The sequence below is a fragment of the Gobio gobio genome (assembly GCF_949357685.1).
Source record: "Gobio gobio genome assembly, chromosome: 14".
Classification (NCBI taxonomy): Eukaryota; Metazoa; Chordata; class Actinopteri; order Cypriniformes; family Gobionidae; genus Gobio; species Gobio gobio.
In genome coordinates this window covers 108,306-122,191 of record NC_137107.1, presented here as the reverse complement: position 1 = coordinate 122,191, position 13,886 = coordinate 108,306, and the positions used below count along the sequence as shown (strand labels likewise).

Here is a 13,886-nt window from a genome sequence, read left to right as displayed (position 1 = left end):
TTGTGAGTAATTAACATTTATACAATGTTTAAACCCTAGAGGACTGCACAGTTTTGGGGCCCTTTAGAATTGTTGAGATGCTCTGACATTTGTGCTTTTTCAGTTGCTTATAAAAATATTAATGGCAAAAGTGCCATTACACTGAATTCAGCACAAACTGGGCTACCTTAATATGTGAGCAACATGTATGTACATGCTTGTATTTTTGCGAAAATAACGTTTATGCATGTTTTTTTTTTTTTTACTAAAAATGTAAGTCACTGAATTAAGGCCACAAAACACCTTGGTTACTTATGTAACCCTCGTTCCCTGAAGGAGGGAATAGAGACGCCATGTCAGGGCCGATGAAAAGGAATCTTGCGAGCGAGCGCCAATCTACTTCAAGTGAAACTAAGCGAGCCAATCCACATATAAATGTATAAATGAGACACAGGTGCTTGCATCAAATTAGCTTTTTTGCTGAGGAGCCGAGTGGTTGAACTGGCACCCCAGCAGGGTACAGAGGACAGGGTTAGGGTTAGAGTTAGTGCCGTCTCCGTTCCCTCCTTCAGGGAACGAGGGTTACATACGTAACCAAGACGTTCCCATTCAGTCGGTCACTCCGACGCCATGTCGGGACCGACGAATAGGAATCCCTACCAAAACGCCATGGCCTCTGCCCCCTTCCGGTACCCTGTGTGAGCCTCCAAAGAAGTCCATCACTGCTGTTCCACATGACCTGCTCAGGGACTTACTGGATAACATTGGAAAAGCATGGCCTAGTGGAAGGGAATGCTGCGGAACCCACATCGTACACCGAAGGTGTTATGTGGAGTACAAGCTGAGCCGTAGCCCGCAACAGAGAGAGGGCTCCAGCCCCACTGAAGGGTGGGCTCTCCCAAGGGAAAGACACAGGCTTCGGTAGGAGCGACCGTTATAGAATCTAGAAAACTGTTGGGTGTCGCCCAGCCACAGCTCTACAGATGTCTGACAGCGGGGCGCCACGTGCCAGCACCCTGAGCGGACAGGGCACACCTTGTGCTTGGTAAGCCAAAGTAATGGCATCCACTATCCAGTGGGCCATCCTCTGCTTGGAGACAGCCTTTACCTTCTGCTGGCCTCCATGACAGACAAAGAGCTGATCTGAGGTCCTGAAGCTTTGCGTTCAGTCCACGTAGATCCGCAGAGCATGGACAAAACAGAGCAAAGCTAGGGCTGGGTTTGCCTCCTCCAAGGGCAGTGCTTGCAGGTTCACCTCCTGGTCCCTGAAGGGAGTGGTAGGAACCTTGGGCACATAGCCACACAGCCCGAACTCTAGGCACAATTCATCAGAGAGTCAATATTGAGTCAAGATGGCGCCGAGGATGGCCGCTACGTCGCGAGCTCTGCTGAAACATTGTAGTTTTTTGTTTGTTCTGTTTATAGTTTTTGTGTTTTTTGTCTTGGATGTTGTCTGCCTTACTACGTACGACAGACAGACACTTTTGGACATTGGTTCGGCAATCGCACACCGAAAACCGGACTTTAAATTCTTCAGTGACGAACCGCCGTTTACAAACACAGCAGCGGATCCCTTTGTCTGGGCGGCCCGACCGCGCAAACGCGGCCGCAGAAGAGGGAAGAGAGCCGGCGTACTCATCAGAGTAAGACGCCGCGCAAACCGACCCCCGCTTCCCAGTATTTTACTGGCTAATGTTCAGTCTCTGGACAATAAACTCTGCGAGCTGAGAGCGCGGATCTCTTTCCAGCGAGACACGAGGGACTGCTGCATTATCTGCCTCACAGAAACTTGGATGTCCGCTGAGATTCCAGATTCGGCCATCGAAACCGCGGGGTTCTCCGTGCATCGGATGGACAGAGAAAAAGATCTCTCCGGGAAAAGCAAAGGCGGGGGTGTGTGTTTTATGATTAACCGATCCTGGTGTGATCAGAGGAACGTACATTCTATCAAGTCTTTCTGTTCTCCTGATCTGGAATTTTTCATGCTTCTGTGCCGACCATTCTGGCTACCGAGGGAATTCACAGCGGTCATCATCACAGCTGTGTATATTCCCCCACAAGCCGACACAGACCGGGCACTAAAGGAACTGTATAGGACAGTGAGTGAGCAGGAAACCGCGCATCCTGAGGCTGCGTTTATTGTGACCGGGTACTTTAACAAAGCCAACTTCAAGCGCATCGCACCTAAATACCACCAACATGTTAACTTCAACACGCGAGGGAACCGCGTCTTAGATCACTGTTACTCTCCCTTCAAGGATTGTTACAAGTCCCTCCCGTGCCCACCATTTGGCAAATCGGATCACGCTTCCATCCTCCTTTTGCCTGCATATAGGCAAAGACTCAAACAGGAAGCACCCGCCCTCAGAACCATCCAGTGCTGGTCGGACCAATCAGATTCTATGCTACAGGACTGTTTTGATCACGCGGACTGGGAGATGTTCCGGTCGGCCTCTGATGACGACATCGAGGTTTACGCTGATAGCGTAACGTGTTTCATCAGTAAGTCCGTAGAAGACGTTGTTCCGACCAAAACAATTCGGCTGTACCCTAACCAGAAGCCGTGGCTAAATGGGGATGTTCGCGCGGCACTCAATGCGTGGACCTTCACTTTTAACTCCGGTAATGCGGAGGAGCATAAACAAGCAAGTTATGCCCTCCGGAAAACCATCAGAGCAGCAAAACGGCAGTACTGGGACAAGATTGAAGGACAGTTCAACACCACCGACTCCAGAAGCATGTGGAGGGGAATTAACACCATCACGGACTATAAAGGGAACACAAACTCCACCGTGAACACCGCTGCCTCTCTCCCGGACGAGCGCAACACCTTCTATGCTCGCTTTGAGGGAACTAACACCGCCCTCGCGGAGAGAGAGAGAGCGGCTGAAGATACAGAGGTTAGTGCACTCTCCGTATCTGTAGCGGATGTAACCCGATCCTTCCGGCGGGTGAACGTCCGTAAAGCCGCGGGTCCAGACGGCATTCCCGGCCGCGTGATCCGAGCGTGCGCGCACCAACTGGCTGGAGTTTTCACGGACATTTTTAACCTGTCCCTCTCCCTGTCTGTGGTCCCCACATGCTTTAAAACGTCCACTATTGTTCCTGTACCTAAGCAGTCAAAAACCACCTGCTTAAACGACTGGCGTCCTGTTGCTCTGACCCCCATCATCAGTAAATGCTTTGAGAGACTAGTCAGAAACCACATCTGCTCTGTTCTCCCCCCCTCACTGGACCCACTGCAGTTTGCATACCGCACAAACCGCTCCACTGATGATGCCATTTCATCCACAATACACACTGCTCTCTCCCACCTGGAAAAGAGGAACACATATGTGAGAATGCTGTTTGTAGACTACAGCTCAGCATTCAACACCATTGTGCCCTCCATACTTGACATTAAACTCCGGGCTCTAGGCTTAAACAGCCTGTTATGCAGCTAGATCCTGGACTTCCTGTCAAACAGACGCCAGGTGGTCAGAATGGGCAGTAACATCTCCTCATCACTGACTCTCAACACTGGAGCCCCTCAGGGCTGTGTTCTCAGCCCACTCCTGTACTCCCTGTACACACATGACTGTGTGGCAACCCACAGCTCCAACACCATCATCAAGTTTGCTGACGATACGACGGTGGTAGGTCTTATTACCGACAATGATGAAACGGCCTACAGAGAGGAGGTGCACACTCTGACACGGTGGTGTCAGGAGCACAACCTCTCCCTCAACGTCAGCAAGACCAAGGAGCTGGTGGTCGACTTCAGGTGGAATGAGAGAGAACACCGCCCCATCACCATCGATGGAGCACCGGTGGAGAGAGTCAGCAGCTTCAAGTTCCTCGGTGTCCACATCACAGAGGAACTCTCATGGTCCGTCCACACTGAGGCCGTTGTGAAGAAGGCTCATCAGCGCCTTTTCTTCCTGCGACGGCTGAGGAGGTTTGGAATGAACCGCCACATCCTCACACGCTTCTACACCTGCACCATCGAGAGCCTGCTGACTGGCTGCATCACCACCTGGTACGGCAACAGTACCGCCCGCAGCCGCAAGGCCCTGCAAAGGGTAGTGCACACGGCCAGCTGCATCATCGGAGGTGAGCTTCCCTCCCTCCAGGACATTTACGCCAGGCGGTGTGTGAAGAGAGCTCAGAGGATCATCAGAGACTCTAGCCACCCGAGCCATGGGCTGCTCTCACTGCTGCCATCAGGCAGGCGGTACCGTAGCATCAGAACACGCACCAGCCGACTTCAGAACAGCTTCTTCCCACAAGCAATTAGACTACTTAACTCCTGATCCATCAGTATCATAACACACTCTGGACAGAATATCACTCAGCACAACCCACTGTAGATACACACACATTATATACACATTTATTTATCATACAGCATCTATTGCACTTTGGATTTCAATTTTTCAATCTGTGAATAATATTTTATACTATACATTGTATATTATTATTATTATTATTATAGCGTAATGTATATTGTTTAGTGTATGTTTAGTGTATATTGTTTAAATTATATGTATATTGTAAGTATGTGTATATTGTTTAAAGCTGTGAGAACTACGCTCACATTGTGTAAATTATTTATTGTTTATTGTAGTGTATACTGTGCTGTGAGTAATTGTGTGCGCATCAGATGTGTAATCTGATGCTGCTTTAAATGTTGTACATGTCATGTCATGACTACTATGTTGCTCGGAACTGCACCTAAGAATTTCACCTACTGTTGCACTTGTGCATATGGCAGAGTGACAAATAAAGTGATTTGATTTGATTTGATTTGATCAACCAAAAATGCCTGCAGGTCCCCTACCCTCTTGATGGAGGCCAGTGCAGCCAACAGCAAAGTCAGCTCTGCTGACTGCAAAGGCTCAAATGGGGCATTCCAAAGTGCTCGGAGCACCAGAGCAAGATCCCAAGAGGGTATGGAGGGAGGTTGAGGAGGATATAACCGTCTCGCCACCCTGAGGAACCTGACGACCAGGTCGTGCTTCCCAACCGACTTACCTTCTATGTGCTCGCGGTAGGCGGATATTGCAGCAAAATAAACCTTGAGGGTGGAGGGTGACAGCCTACGCTCCAACCCTCGTTGCAGGAAGGAAAGCACAGACACGATCGAACATCTTTGGGGGGTCTTCTCTGCCCCGTCTCCGAGTCAGAAGGTCTTTCCTCAGAGGAATCAGCCAGGCAGGGGCTGTCGTGAGGAGCATTAGCACTGGGAACCAAGTACAGTACAGTACAGTGCCACCAACAGGACCTGCTCCATGGTCCTCCCTGACCTTGCACAGTGTCTGTGCAAGTTGGCTCACTGGGGGAAACACACATAGCGCAGGCCCTGGGGCCAGCTGAGCGCGAGTGCATCCATGCCGAGTGTGCTCTCGTCAGCAAATAAAACCACTGGCAATGGGACGTTTCTGGGGAAGCAAACAGGTCAACCTGTGCCACCTCAAACTGTCTCCAGATCACAGCACAGCTCATGTCAGCTTATCGGCCACACGGTTGCGCACACCAGGGACATGAATGGCCCGAAGCAACCTCAAACACTTCTGACTCCAGAGGAGGAGATGGCGGGCAAGTTGTGACATGCAACGGGAGCGCAGACCACCTTGTCGGTTGATGTACGCAACGGTCACAGTGTTGTCTCTGCGGACCAATACATCCTTGCCCCATAACAGCCTTTTGAGGTGGCTCAGTGCAAGATGTACTGCTAGCAAGTCGAGGTAATTGATATGCCAATGCAGGTGCTGGCCAGTCCAAACCACTGACTGCATGCCTGTTGTACATGGCCCCCCAGCCCATGGCAGAGGCATCTGTGAAAATCACAGCATGCCTGGACACGTGTTCCAAGGGCACTTCGGCCCGAAGGAACAAGGGGTCTGACCGGGCTGTGAAGCCAATGCTGAAGCAGTCTCATATGAAGCAGGCTGAGTGGTGTTAAGGCTGCCACAGCCACTATATGCCCCAGGAGCCTCACAAATTGTTTCATTGGGACCGCCATCCTGCCTTGCAACATGTTCAGGCAGTTCAGCATCGACTGGACGTCTGTTCGACGGAATCCAACTCCATAAAGAGAAAAGAGATCCTCTGCACGGGGGTGAGTTTGCTCTTTTCTCAGTTGACCCGGAGACCCAACTGGCTGAGGAGTCTGAGCACCAGATCCCTGTGTTCGCACAACTGATCCCTGGACTGTGCTAGAATGAGCCAGTCGTGGAGATAGTTGAGGATGCGAACGCCCTGTTCTCTCATGGGCACAAGGGCCCCCTCCACGACCTTCATAAAGACACGGGGGGACAGGGACAGCCCGAAAGGCAGGACTCTGTACTGATATGCTCGACCGTCGAACGCAAAATTCAGAAACGGCCTGTGTTGAGGAAGAATCAAGACATGAAAGTACGCGTCCTTCAGGTCGACCGCTGCAAACCAATCTCTTTACGCGTTTCTGCGTAAGCATCTTGAACGTTAGCTTGTGAAGGCTCAGATTCAGGACTCGCAGGTCCAAGATTGGCCTTAACCCACCGGTTTTCTTGGGTACAATGAAGAAAGGGCTGTAGAATCCTGTCTTCATATCAGCTGGAGGGACCGGCTCTATCGCGTCCTTCGCCAGTAGGACTGCGATCGCCGCACGCAGGACATGGGCATCTGCGGCATTCACCGCGGTAAAACAGACGCCTAAGAAACTAGGGGGACGCCGGGCGAACTGAATCGCACAGCCAAGCCTGATGGTCCGAATGAGCCAGTGAGATGGACTGGGGAGCTCTAGCCAGCCTCACAGAGACCCTACAAGCGGGACCAAAGGGACCACCGGCGTACCCACCGTAGGGCAGCAAGGTGGAATGCAGGTACCAGGCTTGGTAGCTGTCTCGTGGAGGTGGCCTGCAGCGAGGTGTGAGTGTGCTATGGAGGAGGAATCACTTATCTGATTCCACGAGTGGGCAGAGGGTACGTGCCCCCTGCACCGACACATCATCCACATCATCTCCAGAAGTTTCTGAGCGATGGACATCTGATTGTCAAAAGGAGCCTCAAAGGATACGGATAGTGCACACCTTGTGGGTGGCCCACCACGTTCCAACGGCAGCTCTACTGGTTCCCGAGGGTTGGGTCCCTGGGGGAAGCACGCTCACCGTAATCCTCAAATCACCCGGGCTACTGCCTGAAGTAACCCTCTGTGGAGGGTTAGATCAAGGCAGAGGCACGGGGACTCCACCTCTTGCGAGATGGAGTCTTGACCGCAACTCTGAGATGGTCATGTTCCCGCAGTGAGAACATGAGTCATTCACCAGTGCTGAACGCCCAAACACGAGATACAGTGCTGGTGACCATCCCTCGGTTATCTTCAAATGTGTCTATCTGCATGTTATAACGATTTCTGGAAGCTGTTTATGTCAGAGAGAATGTCACACTGTATCTTCTTCATGCGTGCTATAGGCAATGGACTACATGTGCACGGAGCGCCCTCCGGCTGCCAGTATGAACTGAAAACACAACAGATTGAAAAAATAACACTTCTCTGTATAGAAATTTGACACAGACATATGAGAATCTATCAATATTTCTCCTTATGGTCATCCAGAAACACACACATAGAATTTCATCCTGAAAAGGACGCAAGCTCTATCTGTGTTTTCTCTTTTAGAAGGACGCTCTCCTTGGTGCTGAAGCACACAGGGGAGGGGTTGTGGCAACACAGTCAGGGAATAGTGCAGCCTGACGTGCGCAATCTCTCTCATGAAAGGGGCTCTCTTACCAGCCGTAAGAACGGCTTTTCAGCGCTTCTGCACACCAACACCGACTAAAGAGATCACTTCCAAAAGGCAGGCTTCAGTCAGTCTTACTGCGTGGTAGAGATTGATATCTGGACGAACCATTTACCACTCGGCTCTGAAGCAAAAAGCTAATTTGATGCAAGCACCTGTGTCTCATTTATACCCGCGCTGCATGGCATGAGCACCTGGTGCAATCATTGCATTCCAATGTGGATTGGCTCGCTTAGTTTAAATCGAAGTAGATTGGCTCTTGCGAGCAAGATTCCTATTCGTCGGTCCCCAACATGGTGTCGGACCGACTAAATGGGAACACACAATAGATACTGTATGTGTCCACAAGACTTTAGACTAACGGATGTTGTTGCCTGTAGTTTTTGCTTCAAACTGATGTGAGAGTCCTTGTGCCTACTCATTTACATAAAACAATGTATTGATTAATTTTGTAAGACACTTTTTCTTTACAAAGCCCATATGCGAAGGAGTGTGAATCAGGCACGGCGTTATGGGTGGTCCCAATTAAACAATTAAACAGAATTGTCAAATATTCAGCCTCATGTTATATGAGCAAAACTACACTTTGTTTTGGGGAAATATTAGATTCCTGACCACTTTTACTTGCACTCTTTTACTGCGAGAGATGCGCTAAAGCACAGCCTGGTGCGTAATGGAGATTCCAAAGCGCTCTTCTTTTGTCAGAACCATGGAGAGTGATTACGGACATTCCGTCTTATGCACCAAAACTTTTTGCAATGTAACAAAATATTTAAAGAGCATCAAGCTATTAAAAGCACAGCTAATATAACAAGCACTGTCTACGAGAAGTGGAACCTGTTTGTCGAGTAGTGTTCTTCTCGCTGAGAAGACCCCTGTGCTTTCCTTCCTGCAGCAGGGGTTGGAGCGAAGGCTGTCTCCCTCCACCCTCAAAGTTTATGCTGTCGCGATATCTGCTTAACACAACCCTGTGGAAGGTAAGTTGGTTGGGAAGCACAATCTGGTCGTCAGGTTCCTTAAAGGGGTGATATGGATGAATCCTCCTCTACCTCTCTCTTGGGATCTTGCTCTGGTGCTCCGAGCTAAAGATTCTGTCTATGAAGACTTTGCTGCTGGATGCACTGGCCTCCATCAAGAGGGTAGGGGACCTGAAGGCATTTTTGGTCGACGAATCATGCCTAGAGTTCGGGCCGGGTGACACCCACGTGGTACTGAAACCCAGGCCTGGCTATGTGCCCAAGGTTCCTACCACTCCCTTCAGGGACCAGGTAGCGAACTTGCAAGTGCTGCCCCCGGATGAGGCAGACCAAGCCCTTATAATTAGGCTTATAATTCCCAGGGTCTGCTATGCCGTATAGGAATGAGATCCCACTCTGCAAGAGTATATACCTTGGGTATGTATATTCAGGACATTTTGTCTGGCCACAGGTTGGTCAACACCTTTAATAGGTTTTATAACTTGGGTGTTTCCTTGCTAGCAATGTGTTGTGTTTTAGTGTCATATTTGCTACTATACAGTGTATTTACACAGTCATTTTTGTATGCTTGGTGCTAACAGAGTTGGCCACATGACATTTTATTTATTCTAAAAGTTGACTATTAAATTCTGCAAGATGACGTATATACTGCTGTCTCTATATCATATAGAGATGGTGGTCCAGTGGGTTAAACCATGGAACTGATATGCAGAAGGTTGCTGGTTCGATCGCAGCGGTCGTCACCAGTGTGTTCTTGAGTAAGGCACTTTACTCCATGTTGCTCCAGGGGGAATTGTCCCTGTAATAAGGGCACTGTAAGTTGCTTTGGATAAAAGCGTCTGCCAAATGCATAAATATATCAGAATCAGAAAGAGCTTTATTGCCAAGTGTGCTTGCACACACAAGGAATTTTTCTTGCTGCTGAAGCTTCCAGTGCACATATACAATACAAACACAACAAGAACATAGTAATACAAATTCTAGAATAAAGAATAAAGAATAAAAATATGAAAAATAGTATAAAAAATATAAGGTCACAGTTACGTTTAATCAGAATTATGAACATATTTACAGTATTTGAGTAGTATGAATATAAAAACATAAATAATCTCCTGAGTTTAAAAGATTGCACTTAACAGTCAGAGTATTGCACTTTGGGGGGGTATTTTTCTGTTCAAGAGGGAAATGGCCTGTGGGAAGAAACTGTTCCTGTGCCCAGATGTTCTAGTGGCCAGTGATCGGAGTCTCCGTCCTGATGGTAACAGTTCAAACAGGAGGTGTCCAGGGTGAGCGGAGTCTGGGATGATTTTCCCTGCTCTCTTCCTCACTCTGCAAGAGTTCAGGTCCTGGAGGGTTGGCAGGGGAGCACCAATAATCCTCTCCGCAGTCCGAATTGTGCGTTGTAGTCTCTTGATGTCAGATTAGTAGCTGAACCAAACCAGACAGTGATGGAAGTGCATAAGACAGACTCAATGACAGCCGAGTAGAACTGAATCAGCAGCTCCTGTGGGAGGTTGAGCTTCCTCAGCTGATGAAGGAAGTACAGTCTCTGCTGGGCCTTTTTTAACAATGGAGTCAATGTGATTGTCCCACTTCAGGTCCTGAGAGATGGTAGTGCCCAGGAACCTGAATGACTCCACTGCTTCCACAGTGCTGTTCATGATGGGCTGCTCCTCCTGAAGTCCACTATCATCTCCACCGTTTTGAGCGTGTTGAGCTCAAGGTTGTTATAACTGCACCAGACAGCAGCTGCTCAACCTCCAGTCTGTTAGCAGACTCGTCACCGTTTTGGATGAGGCCGATGACAGTGGTGTGGTCTGCAGATCTCAGGAGCTTCACAGAGGGGTCTTTAGAAGAGCAGTCATTGGTGTACATGGAGAAGAGCAGTGGGGAGAGGACACACCCCTGTTGCAGGATATAATGCAGTCCCATGTTGACTGCATCATCCACAGACCTGTTGATTGAAGAGGATCCAGCAAGGGTCCAGTGATGTCCTTCAGGTGGGCCAGAACCAGTCTTTCAAACGACTTCATGACCACAGACATGAGAGCGACAGGTCTGTAGTCATTAAATCCAGTGATTTTGGGTTTTTTGGGGACGGGAATGATAGTGGAGCGTTTGAAGCAGCAGGGAACTTCACACTGCTCCAATGATCTGTTGAAGATCTGCGTGAAGACTGGGGCCAGTTGGTCAGCGCAGGCTTTCAATCAGGCAGATGCGATGCAGTCTGGGCCTGAAGCTTTCCTAGTCTCCTGTTTTTTGAAGACTCGGCTCATGTCCTCCACACAGACCTTAAGTTCAGGTTGAAGGACAGGAGAGTGGAGGAGAGGAGTGCAGGAGGTGATGGGGGGAGGAGAGGGGGTGCAGGAGGTGATGGGGGGAGGAGAGGGGGTGCAGGAGGTGATGGGGGACGTGTGAAGTGCAGATCAGAGCGGGTGTGTGGTGTGAGACTGGGCTTCTCAAATCTGCAGTAAAAAGCATTCAGCTCATCGGCCCGTTGTTGATTCTCAGCAGATCGGGGGGATGGTGACTTTTAATTGGTGATATTCTTCCAGCCTGTCCAAACTGAAGCTGGGTCGTTGGAAGAAAACTGGTTTCTCAACTTTTCAGAGTAGTTTCTTTTAGCAACTCTGATCTCCTTTGTCAGTCTGTTTCTGGCCTGGTTATACAAGATTGTATCCCCACTTCTGTAAGCATCCTCTTTGGCATGACGAAGCTGTTCGAGTTTCCCAGTAAACCATGGTTTATCATTAGTGAATGATAAGAATGTCCTGGTAGGAATGCATGTATCCTCACAGAAACTGATGTATGATGTTACAGTCTCTGTGAGCTCATCCAGATCAGTGGTAACAGCTTCAAAAACAGTCCATTCAGTGCAATCGAAGCAGGTTTGTAAGTCCAGCTCTGCTTCATTAGTCCATCTTTTTACAGTCTTTATTACAGGTTTAGCTGATTTCAGTTTCTGCCTGTAGGTCGGTATAAGATGAACCACACAGTGATCAGAGAGCCCCAAAGCTGCCCGTGGGACGGAGTGATATGCAGTCCTTATTGTGGTGTAACAGTGGTCCAGTATATTACTGTCTCTGGTGGGACATGTAATGTGCTGTCTGTATTTTGGCAGTTCACGGGAGAGATTTGCTTTATTAAAATCCCTAAGAAGTATTAAAAGAGAGTCTGGGTACCTTTGTTAAGTCTCAGCTATTTGTTGCTATTTGGCGAGTAGAAGGGTTTACAGTTTATGAAGTGCGCCTCTAGATTAGGAGAGCATCTTCTTCAGCGTTGTTACATCTGAACACCAACTTTCGTTAATGTAGAAACACAATCCACCACCTCTCGTTTTCCCTGTTAGTTCCGCGATGCGATCCGCTCGGAACAGCTGGAAGCCCGGCAGATATAGTGCGTTGTCCGGGATGGCTTCACTCAGCCAGGTTTCAGTGAAGCACAGTGCAGCAGAGTTTGAAAAATCTTTGTTAATGCGGGTGAGGAGAAGAAGTTTGTCCGTTTTGTTAGGAAGGGATCGGAGATTGGAGATATTATAACTTATAGGAGGCATTAAGCCGGTTGGGCATGTTACTATGCTGGAACTTCTAGGATTCTATAAAAATATTAAGATGACATTCATGCCACTCTATATATGGGCTATATAATGGCACACTCAAATGCCAGTGAATTTCACTGGTGTGATTCAGTAAGGCTTCAGTATTTTTCAGAGAAAGGTGTTTCCTGATAGAATCAAGGTTACATAATTAACTGAAGCCGTTTCCAGTTGTGTGTGCAATATGTGGGAGTGACTGAGACTAGTGTCATGTTAACCAGCTGTTTATTTTAGGAAGCAGAGCTACGGCTGGTGAGGTTCCTTCCTGACATCTTGGTTCTCCAGAGGGATTTGGTAAATAAGATCCAGAATGTGACAGACCTTACCTTCCAAACCATAGGAGAGTTCCTGGATAGCCATAAAGAAGGTACTGGCTATATTAGAGAATGAACAATCATTTGCCATTGCTAAGTGTTGTCTTAGGGCAGGAGTGGACAACTCTGGCCCTCGAGATTCAGTTTCCTGCATAGTTTCACACCAACCGTAATCAAACACACCAGAACAAATTCATCAATGTCTTCAGGATTTCTAAAAAGCTTCAGACAGGAGAGTTGATCAGGTTTGGAGCTCATATATGTAGGAAAATGGATCTTGATGGCCTGAGTAGTCTAGCCCTGTCTTAGGCTCAGTGTGAGGATGTTCATGATTGATTGTTTGATAAATGAATTGTTGTTAATACTTTCAGCAAGCTTGTTGATGGTTAATTTACCCATTTCAATACAAAAGTGTTCAGTAATCATGCAAGCAAATGCAATTTCTCTATAAAAAAAAAGATTATGTTCACTAAAAGCCCAATAATAGTAACATGTTTTCAATCAACAGCTTCACTAGCTCGGTATGAAAAGTGCATAAAAATCTTCTTGTCAACATGGAACCAACTCAGGTTATCTCTGGCTACCCAAGGTAAACCAACTCATACTTATTAAACCTGTTTAGGCCACTGTTAAATCATCTATTGAACATACAGGTAATGTTTATTGTTTTCGGTTAAAGATTCATATATTATCTTTTTTTCTGTCAGGAGAGATAAAGCTGCCAGCTGAGTACACACAGAAGGATCTTAGTCTGGACACTGACCTGCAGGTGCTGCTGCCGCAGAGACATGGTCTGGGCCTATGCTCCACTGCCCTCGTCAGCTACCTCATCACTCTTCATAATGACATTGTATACACTGTGGAAAAACACACTAAAGAGGATTCTGGGTAAGGATTTCAGCAGATGTCATTTGTTGTGAATAGTATATAGTAATCATTGGTCATGTAGGGTTATTGAGTTGACTAAAGCCTTAACCCTCTGGAGTCTGAGCTGTTTTGGGGTCCTTTAGAAGTTTTGACATGCTCTGACATGTGTGCTTTTTTCAGTTGCTTATAAACACATTAATGGCAAAAGTGTAATTGCACTGTATTCAGCACAAACTGGGCTACCATAATATGTGAGCAACATGTATGTACATGTTTGTATTTTGAGAAAAAAATGTTTATGCACGAATTTTGAAAAAACTTTGTTTTACAATTAAGGCATCAAAACACACAATAGATATGTGTTCACAAGACTTTTGACTCCATCTTATAT

The 13,886-nt window shown here is 47.8% G+C and overlaps 1 protein-coding gene across 1 annotated transcript in view; it reads left to right on the top strand.

Moving 5' to 3' along the window:
• Positions 1 to 13,886, top strand: part of LOC307136871 (E3 ubiquitin-protein ligase rnf213-alpha-like) — a 418,045-nt gene that overhangs the window by 338,995 nt on the left and 65,164 nt on the right. The window contains exons 58-60 of the mRNA XM_079834193.1: positions 12,549 to 12,681; positions 13,137 to 13,217; positions 13,336 to 13,516. Of these exons, the coding sequence (XP_079690319.1) occupies positions 12,549 to 12,681; positions 13,137 to 13,217; positions 13,336 to 13,516 (395 nt within the window). The remainder of the gene's footprint in view (positions 1 to 12,548; positions 12,682 to 13,136; positions 13,218 to 13,335; positions 13,517 to 13,886) is intronic.